The sequence below is a fragment of the Pocillopora verrucosa genome, chromosome 3 (assembly GCF_036669915.1).
Source record: "Pocillopora verrucosa isolate sample1 chromosome 3, ASM3666991v2, whole genome shotgun sequence".
Lineage (NCBI taxonomy): Eukaryota > Metazoa > Cnidaria > Anthozoa > Scleractinia > Pocilloporidae > Pocillopora > Pocillopora verrucosa.
In genome coordinates, this window is record NC_089314.1 from 20,207,657 (window position 1) to 20,217,813 (window position 10,157).

The window sequence follows — 10,157 nt, forward strand, 5'->3', positions numbered from 1 at the left end:
ACATAGCCAATTACACTTGAGTTGAGGACAAGTGCGATTCTACTCCCAATCATATCCTGCAAAAATAAGTGGCTCATCTCTCTTAACTCTCGACATCTCACTGGGTTGCCGCCAATGAAAACTCTTTCCTCTCATAGCGTTATAACTTACATAATAGCCGACTATCAGAATTGACCTTCAAATCTTTCATTCTGTAAGCTTGGCATCCTACGGTTTGCAATGTCAAAGAAGTTCTTGATTTCCCTAAAATTTCAAGTTTTAAAATAGCAACAGGAATCTGTGATATGAGCGACAGAGGAACTTGCGGAGAGGAGATTGCTGTTGAAGTTAACAGAGTTTCCAGGAGCATCGATGAATTTCAAGAGTACAGTTATCAATATAATGTTAAGATTGTTGGTGTCCCTCAATTGAGTCAAGATGAATCCTCGGCTTCTACGAGTGCGCTATGTGAATGTTTATTTAAGGCAATTGGATCCGCTGTCTCAATTCATGACATTGACACAGCCCATCGAGTCCCAACGAGAAGCAATGACAATGGCGGCCCGCGGCCAATCATTTGCCGATTTATTAGACGATTGTCAAAAGATGATGTCATGAATCATAAAAGAAATGCAAGTAAAGTTGCCCCATCTGCTGTTGGTTTACCTGACGATGCCTCCCTTTCCGCTGTTAGAATTTTTGACCATTTAACGCCAAGGATGCAAAAGGTTTTATTTGAAGCTAAGAGGTTCAAGGAGCAGTTTCACTATCAGTATTGCTGGTCGAAGGGATCGCTTGTTTATCTTCGTAAAGATACCACGTCTCGAGCCATCAAGATTAAGGATATCACGGACCTGCACCGATTAACGAATGGACGTGAAGGCTAAGTATTCATGTTGATGTAGAGTTGTTTGTCTGTTTTTAGATAATAAGTATGAGTGTTAGCAAGAAACGTGTTCGTTGTACAATTAAATCTACCCTAAGCGAACTTCCATACGCGAATGTTGAAATTATTAGAGCTCATGGACAGTTTAATAACATTCTCAACAGTGACTTACCGACCAAGAAGTACTTAGACAAACTTCATAGTATTTATGATTTAGATTTGTTTCGCTTAAATACCGAATCAACATTAAATCCCGACAGAAACTTAAGCATGCAACAATTAGATGTAAATATTTCTCACCCTATAGTTTTTCTATGTTTAAAGAGTCTTTGTTGGAATCAGATAGTCAATGTCCTTTCTCTATGCTTCATACTAACGTAAGAAGTTTGCGGAAAAACATTGATAATTTTCAAGTCCATCTTTTAGATGAACTTGACTACCAATTCAGTGTAATCGGTATTACTGAAACAAAAATTACAAATTCATCTGGGCTAGATTTCAATGCCTGCATACCAAACTATCAGTTTGAATATGTCCCAACACCTCTATCATGTGGTGGTGTTGGAATGTACATTAATAATTGTTTGAAATATAAGGTTCTGGAGAGAACATCTAAAGACGCTTTTCAGGCTTTATGGATCGAAATTGAATCCCTAAAGAGTAAAAATATCGTTTGTGGAGTGATTTATAGGCAGCATAATGATCCGGAACAATTCCTCCAATATGTTGACTTTACTTTAGAAAAACTTAGCTCCTCTGATAAAGTTGTTTATCTTATGGGCGATTTCAATATTGATCTCCTCAAATCTGAAATTTCCGATTACTCCCAAAATTTTTTGTTATCTTTACAATGTTATTCGTTCTTCCCGGTAATTGATAAACCAACTAGAGTCTACAATAATTCTGCCACACTCATTGATAATATATTTCTGAATAGATTTGATCATAAAATTTCAGGCGGAAATATCGTGTCAGACATTAGTGATCACTACTCCCAATTTTGTTTTATCCACAGTCTTATACCAAAAATTTTACTGCTAAACATAAAATTCGCGATTATTCCAACTTCTCTGAAGAATGCTTTATTAATGATGTCTTGGATACTGATTGGGATAACTCAATGACATATGGATCTGTAGACAAATGCTTTTCTTCCTTTTACAATAAATTTAACAAGCTCATTAATAAACACGCTCCTCTCAAAATTTTATCTAGGCGCAAGGCTAAACAATTTTCCAAACCGTGGATAACTAAGGGCCTACGTAAATCTATCAAAATAAAGAATAGACTCTTTTATTCAGGAGATATCTCAAAATATAAGCTGTATAGGAATAGAATTGTTAGTCTTTCTCGTCTCAGTAAAAGATTGTATTATGAAGCTTACTTCACTACAAATCTAAGAAATGTTAAAAAAACGTGGGAGGGGATTAATGAACTATTGAACAGACAGCGTAACAGAAAAACAGTATCAGCCCTTCAACGCTCTAACAACTCTGGAGTAACACAAAATCCGTCTGAAATAACCAATATCTTTAATCAGTACTTTGCGTCTATTGGACCGCGGCTTGCACGCAATATATCACCTTCCAGGATAAATTTCCAGGACTACCTTGTCGGCACTAATCACTTTAAGTCTTTCTTTTTTGATCCCGTCGTTCCATCCGAGGTGGACTTGGAAATCTTGGCTATACCCAGTAATAAAGTATATGGCCTATATTCTTGCCCGGTTCATCTTCTAAAATCTGGGCGCCATATCCTTTCTCCACTCATAGCTGCCATGATGAATAAGTCTATCTCAACGGGTATTTATCCCCATCTTTTGAAGCATGCCAAAGTAATTCCTATCTACAAATCGGGAGACGAAACTGATCCATGTAATTACCGCCCAATTTCCCTCCTTTCTGTCTTCAATCGATTATTTGAGAAATTGATGGCTAAACGTCTTAAATCACATTGCGAAAAAAACGGTATCTTTTTTACTTCTCAATATGGATTTAGAGACAAGTGTTCAACCCAACATGCAATTTTAGATATCTTAAGCAAAATTCAAACTAATATTGATGCAAAGTTATTCTCTTGTGGTATTTTTATTGACCTAAAAAGGCTTTTGATACGGTGGATCACTCAATCTTACTGCACAAATTATATCATTATGGAGTCAGAGGAATAATTAATAACTGGTTCTCTTCGTACTTGTTGAACAGGAACCAGTCGACTCAAATTGGTTCAACCGTGTCGAATATAGAAGAGATAGTTTGTGGTGTCCCTCAAGGGTCTGTACTTGGCCCCCTTCTCTTTTTGATTTATGTTAACGACATTTACCGTTGCTCCCAGATTTTTGAGTTTTACCTATTTGCTGACGATACTAACTTGCTTTATTCAAACAAAGATCTTAAGGATCTTGAAAAAGTTGTTAATGATGAACTCGCAAAAGTGGGTGACTGGTTGGACGCAAACAAACTTTCTCTTAACACTAGTAAATCTAACTTTGTTATTTTCCATCCTTACCAACGCAAATTGGACTACATAGTTCACTTGAAAATTTATAATAACGATCTTAAAAAAAGTGTATCTCTAGAACAAAAACTTTTGTGAAATATCTAGGAATTCTGATAGATAATAACCTCTCTTGGAAGTATCATATTGATTATATCTCATCTAAAGTTAGTAAAGGAATTGGTATAATTGCCAGGTTAAGACATCTTGTCCCATTTGCCACACTTCTTAACATCTACCGCTCCTTAATTGAACCCTATATCTCTTATGGTCTTATTGCCTGGGGACAAGCTGCTAACACTCATTTAAATAAGGTTCTCATTTTACAAAAACGTGCTCTACGACTAATGTATTTTGCGGATAGCAAATCTCATAGTGCCCCGCTATTTGTTAACTCCAGAATCTTACCAATAACTATGCTCTATTCTCATTTGGTTTCCTCTTTGATGCATGACATTGATAATCACCGTGCCCCGTCTAATATTTCTATGCTCTTTATCCACTCCGAGCAGGTTCATCACCATTTCACAAGATTCTCAGCAACGGCTAATCTGTACGTTAAAGCGTCTAGAACTAACCAACTTTTATTTTCTTTTGCTAGAATAGGTGTAAGATTGTGGAATAGCATCCCAAAAGAACTTCGTATTAAAAACAGAACCCCGTTTAAGCGTGAACTTAAAAATCGCCTGTTAAAACTTTTGGAAAATGAGGAGATGAATGTTGATATACGCTGCTCAGAAATTTGTAAATATCTCTTGATAAAGTAACTCTTCGTTTAAGTCTTGTTTCAATTGTATTATATATCTTGATAACTTTGCAATTGATTATTTAATTATTCAACGGACTTAATTTTATTTTATTTTATTTAACAATTATATTTTTATTAATGATTATCTTTGTTTAATTGTATCGGTATGTGATCCTTAGCAGAGACAGCACTTGTTTTAGAAGGGTGGCCCGCCTAGAATAGCTTGCTAATTGCGGGTCCCCTAGGACTGTGATAATATTGTATTGCTAACAAATAAAAAAATTGAAATTGAAATTGAATTGAACTTTGATACCTGAATAACGAAAAGAAATTCATATAACGAGGACACAGTCTATACCTAATTTGAATATAAAATCATGTAACAGCAACAGTCGGTGTAACAATACAAAGCCATCATTTGCTTGTGGCCATGTCTTCTGCAGTTGCAAATATTGTATGCGTGAGTTTAATCTTTATTCAATAAACAGCAATGAGACAAAATTTAAAATTGAGCTCTCCGATAATACAACACGTGCACTGTCAAAATGACGTTAAAGTTTACGTTAGTCCAAATTGTAACCCGGCTCAGCGAATGTAAAAGTAACTAGAAATAAAATCAAAATTGCGCCGATATCACAAACGCCTCTAGAGCTTTTTTTGACCTTCAAAGACTACGTCATATCCCGCCATGAGTGAGATGCTCTTGGCGGCCAAAGCCATGCTTACAAGCCGCGTTCCTGTAGTGGAGTGGTTATCACTTCCGCCTTATACACGAAGAATTGCAGGTTCGAATCCTGCTAGAAACACGTGTCACAATTTTCAGGTTCGAATCCTACTAGAAATACGTGTTACAATTTGATTAATGAAGAAACTATAATATCAGATTCATCCATTGCAAAAATTCCAGGACTTTCAATGATTTCGTGATGGTTTGTTTCCATAAATCTCCCATAGCCATTTTTGCATTAAAAAGTCGAAACCTTCAGGGTTGTAACAACTTCCTTTATTGTGAAATTATTTCTCAACAATTCCTGAGCGTTAAATCTGACTATTTGAGTCACATTTACTCGCAAGGTTCATTTGCTTACTTACAAATTTAATTAGGGGTACATACTTTATTAAATAATTTGATCAGTTACAACTGCTAAACACGTTTTAACGGCATGCAAACTCGTCAGAGGTTTCTTGTCACTTTTTCCTTAATGAACACACATGTGTCTCTTTCTTACGATACAAGATTTACTACTTTGTTAAATTGGTGAAGAGAGCATGATATATTATACATTTTTACGAGAGATTGGTTTGTTTTCACAATCGGTTCTCGTTAGGCACTGAGGTTGATTGAACACGAGTCTCCAAAAGAGCACGTTCGCTCGTTCGTTTTTACAGGTGCGTCTTAATGTGCTGCCATTGGTGCATATCCCTCACATTACGAATTATAACGACTATTAAGCTAAAACGACCAATAATTAGTTAGTCAGCGAATCAAGCTGCTGTTGTACTTTGTAATCCACAAACAAAAATCATTTTGGATTAGCCATAGAAGGGATTGAATTGCAGTGATGTTTCTCGCAAACAGTTGTTATTCTATATGAAAAATAAGGAAACAAAAACAGCATTAACAAGCATGTAAAAGATAATTTCTGGTCGTTTTTCCCGATTCCTCTGCCTTCCAGGGTCTGATTGATAATTCACCTTTTCGGCGTTAGATTTCACGTGTAGTGTCACGAGACTTCTGATGCTTACGATACGTAACAAACGATCATCGAATAGGCGATAATCTTCGAATGATTTATAAGCGGCGAGTCCATGCCTGACGCGGTGGAGTAGTAAATAAAAGGATTAAAAATATCCTATAGTCCAAACGGCCGCGAAGCGTTAAAATTGTTCACAGTCTTCAAAAAAACTAGATTGAGAATAAACATATCATGAATTATTGATTTGCCTGAAGTAGTGGCGCCGTCTTTTTTCGAAATTTGGACACACTGATAGAACCCTTTTTTTCGACTGCGGAGGCGATTTCCACACAAAAAGTTGTGAAATATCTGCTCACTGAAATGCCCCGTTTCTGCAAATATTTTCAGTTTCTACCCCATTAATAGCGTTGAACCCGTCTCAAATTTTGTGATCTGCTATTCAAAGCCACAACTACTCTTGAAGATTGAACTGGATTTAGCAGGATTTCCCCTTTGCGTACAGAAAACATTCCACGCAATACGATATGAAACGAGATTCTGTGGGCAATAATCTCCTATCAGACGTGGTTTTCATTTAACAATCAACGCACTCAACGCCCTGAAATTACCTGAGAAGATACATCACAGTACAAAGAATGTTTTTTATTATTCCATGGCGCGACAGAGGGAAACTATTCACGACAAAATGCCGAAGCCGAAGTTCGGACTCGCGCCGTGGGTGGTTGACTTAAAGTCCAAACTTTCGCGGTTTGTTTACATCAGAGGTCACGTGACACTACAAGTGCAATCTAACGCCAAAGGGGTGAATTCTTCCCTTCAGTTGTGACTCTTTCACTTTTCAACAAATAAAGAGAATTTGGTTTTCTATCATAAAACAAATAATGTATTTTAGTAAAAAAGATATAGCTGTTGGGGATGTTATGTGAAGTGCGTGAGCTCTATCGATGACAAATTACAAACATGTGTAAAACTCAAAGGGCAACTGGCCTTAAACCGGGGCTCGCTTTGGTTTCTGAGCACTGCTAGCGCTCTTAACCTTTAACTCCCATAAGTGACTAAAATTAAACTTTTTCCTAAAATATCCATAGATATATCTTGCAAACAGGTGATGAGAATATTCAAACTTATCAGGTAAAAGTTGTTATCCTGATCTAAAACCTAATTCTTGTACCTGATTTGCAAGGAATGTGTAGCAGCTAGACGGGAGAATTAGGATGAAGATCTTGGGAGCTAAAGGGTTAAATGTAATGTCAGTCCATTACAGCTCACCCTTACCCAACCCACACCTTCCGTCTCCCAGAAAACGTTTTTCAAAAAAAACTCGGCCCATTGCCACACAACTGGACCCCAGTAGGTTACCTTAACAAGAATAAAGCTCAATCCTCATGGCGATCGTCCCTTTCCATTCCATCGGAATAACTCGAACATAGCGAACATAAATGAGCGGGTTAAGATCGTGGTAAACTACTGTGGCTTTGTCCTCGTTTCCTGGGAAAACCTGAGTAGAATATATTTGGGCGTAAAATTAACGAGCGTAAGTTTTTTTTACAGTACGAGTTACTCTCAACCTATAACTTTCGTGAATGCTTTTTTGTAGGTTCAATGACAGAGAGTATATGGCCCAGCCTAGTGTAACTGCTTTGTGGCTCAGTGGAAGAGAATCAGAATGCAAAATACAAAAAGGTTCTATTCCTCATGGGGACTTTTCCTCCGCAAAAGGTTTGTTCAATTAAGCATATTTTTTCATACCGTATCTGATATGTCTCCGTTTCGCTTGTAAACTCTGAAAGTTTGTCCATCATCGCCATATTGTAGCTTGTATTTAGTAACCCACTGATCGAAATCATGTCTACCTTGCGTCGCTATGCCCATTACCCTTGTGGTTTGCTGAAGATCCACTTGCAGCCATTGGTTAGTGTTTTTCACTCCAGCTACCCAGCCAGCACGTCTAAGCGGGTTTTCGGATCCTTTAAAATGTAATCTAGCATTCGATGCGGCAAGGTTATCATTATACACGGAGGAAGCGGTGATCTGTGAGTCAAAAATAGCACCGCTTTCCATGCCGAGGGGAACTGGGGCTTTTGGTGATTCCGCACCTGAAATTGAGACAGACAAATGCAATCGCACGGACATTGATTTGTTTATCATAGAATAAAGGAGGATTTTGAGAACGGTTGAATAGAAATAAAAGGAGGATTTTGAAAACGTTTGAATAGAAATGTAAAAGTAAGTGCAGTCTCACCTTCCCACTTTATCTCAAGCATTATAATAAAAAAATTTGATAACGATAAAAACTTTCACGTGAGTTAAATCTCTCCGACTTACAAGTGATGGTCGAAGCTCAAACAAATGAAAATTCGCGGCACCTTTGGAGTATCCAATCGTTTTTGGATCCCTGAAGTTTGCCTTGTCTAATTTCTGGATATGTTTAAATTGCTTCCCATATTGATGACTCAAAACTATCGTGTTTTCGCGATGCATTTGGTAGGCACATCAGCATTTGAAGTTGTGAATAACGCAGTGAGTGTCCTCGGCTTCTTCGGCAGGTTCTTGTTTCCTTTACCCTTGAGTGCCCAAAATCTCATTAGTAATTCTCCGTACTGTCTGCTTTACAACTCTTATGATGCTAGTTCTGAGAATTTGGTACTGGATCAACTAGAAAATCCTTATACTTATCTTTTTCATTATTCTCATCACCTGTCTGATTGATATTGTATGGTTATTGTAAGGAGAAATTCTGTCTTGGTCACTCGTGGGAATTTAAGGCTTGATTTCTATTTTAATTTAGAAGTAAGCTAGACAACATTTTCCTTAGCAATTTTTTTGACAACATTCGAGGACTTTCAAGGAAAATGTAAGAATCGAAATGTTTCAAGCAGGTTCGGGGAATGTTTGTGAGGGTCCGCGAAGGTTCGACAAGAAGCAGCTGGGACAAGTAACTCATTGTAATTTAACCACGAAGTCGTTGACTTTAATCTCAAGGATACCCTTCAAACCAACGCTACTTACATTTGCAGTTGACTTTTAAATCTTCCTTGAAGGCCTGACAGTGGTACTGAAAACAAAAAATCATTCATTTTTTATTTTATCGGAAGATCACTTAGTCTTCCGGGTTCATCACCGAATGGAGACTGCACAAGTGAGCTAATTGAAGGCCTTTAGATACATCTTGAAAGTTTTAGCTTCAAGCTAAATTTTATACTGAATTTTGTGTACTAAATCCGTATGACCTACTTTCGGTCCACCTGAATTTATTTAAGAACTTTCAACTTAAAAATATTTAACTTTATTGAGCTTCGGAGTAGTTTGCATACATTGAATCCAATGATACTGAGATTTAAATTACCAGTTATCTGGAAAAATTGCTTATTTTACTTTGAATGACCATAGACCATTTTGATTATCAGCACTCAATGAAATGTAGTCTATTCGCCTCTAAAGGAAGAAGATGAAAAATCACCATTTTACCCGCATACACGTCAAACTACTTTAGGACCAAACGATAACAACATTCAAAGAAAAAAATGACAGATGAAAAGTTTTCACATCTGTCGTCGAAATATGAAGATTTTATGAGAAAGATACCACAAATGAAAGACAAGTGTCTCGAGGAGTCAATAACAACTTAATCTTGGCCTTTTATCGAGATTTTTTTGTTACCTTCGTGTCGTAAAATTGAGTGTAAATTGCTTCTTCGTTGTATTCCAATTCGTTTCCTTTCCCAGTAAGGAGAACTCCTCTGTCGTTCAACTCACAGGTTCCTTCACTTTTGAAAGCTTTTCTGAAATTTGTTGAAACGCATCGAGGGTTTCTCTGACATAGCAAACCACAGGATATCAGGCTTGCAAGGTGAATTGTTTTGAACGTGAAGCCTTTAAGTCGGCGATGATTGTAAGTTATCACAGGACAAGAAAGAGATGCTTTCTTACAAACAAATGCTTGAGAAGCTACGACTTCGAACATTAATAACACGATAAGTTCAGCACACAGAGCAAAATTCATTTTGATTTTCTGGTGATGATCTCGTCTAAGGTGTGCGTACTCCTTAGCTTTGTAATTGTGTCGCAGGCGTTTTCATCAGAAGTCAACAAGGGGATGATATCGAATAATTTACATAAAATTTGGAGATTTTTATTATTTATCTTACCAATCATAGCCGCCGAATCGACTGGCTAATTGAAAGGATGCACTGAAAGCTGGATAACGGTACGATTTCAATTGTTCACTAGATGTTAAAGAAGATGACATTTGCGCGTCAAGTATTAATCTCGTCAGCCATTTCTTTCTGAATGAACAAAGATCTTATTTGATTCAGAGATTTAAAATTAACAATCGGTTCATACGTCGACGT

The 10,157-nt window shown here is 37.1% G+C and overlaps 2 protein-coding genes across 2 annotated transcripts; one reads left to right on the forward strand and one right to left on the reverse strand.

Moving 5' to 3' along the window:
• Positions 1-284: 284 nt before the first annotated feature.
• On the forward strand, positions 285-1,087 carry LOC136279639 (uncharacterized). Its single transcript, XM_066163580.1, has one exon. The coding sequence runs from the start codon at positions 285-287 to the stop codon at positions 864-866; it is 582 nt and encodes a 193-aa protein (XP_066019677.1). The 3' UTR covers positions 867-1,087.
• Positions 1,088-5,167: 4,080 nt separating this feature from the next.
• LOC136279872 (retinoschisin-like) lies at positions 5,168-9,860 on the reverse strand. The gene is made up of 5 exons (XM_066164265.1): positions 9,467-9,860; positions 8,816-8,861; positions 7,556-7,902; positions 7,166-7,304; positions 5,168-5,696 (listed from the first exon to the last, which is right to left on the reverse strand). Exons 1-4 carry the CDS (start codon positions 9,806-9,808, stop codon positions 7,167-7,169), a joined length of 873 nt encoding a protein of 290 aa, XP_066020362.1. The 5' UTR covers positions 9,809-9,860; the 3' UTR covers positions 5,168-5,696; position 7,166.
• Positions 9,861-10,157: the final 297 nt, after the last annotated feature.

Bases quoted from the DNA above. Each gene is read 5' to 3' on its own strand.
- LOC136279872 (XM_066164265.1), bottom strand. From the start codon at position 9,808: ATGAATTTTGCTCTGTGTGCTGAACTTATCGTGTTATTAATGTTCGAA. The intron at 8,862-9,466 runs GTAACAAAAAAA...TTTTGTTTTCAG, and splicing joins CTCAATTTTACGACACGAAG to TACCACTGTCAGGCCTTCAA. The intron at 7,903-8,815 runs GTAAGTAGCGTT...TCTCAATTTCAG, and splicing joins TTTAAAAGTCAACTGCAAAT to GTGCGGAATCACCAAAAGCC.
- LOC136279639 (XM_066163580.1), top strand. From the start codon at position 285: ATGAGCGACAGAGGAACTTGCGGAGAGGAGATTGCTGTTGAAGTTAAC.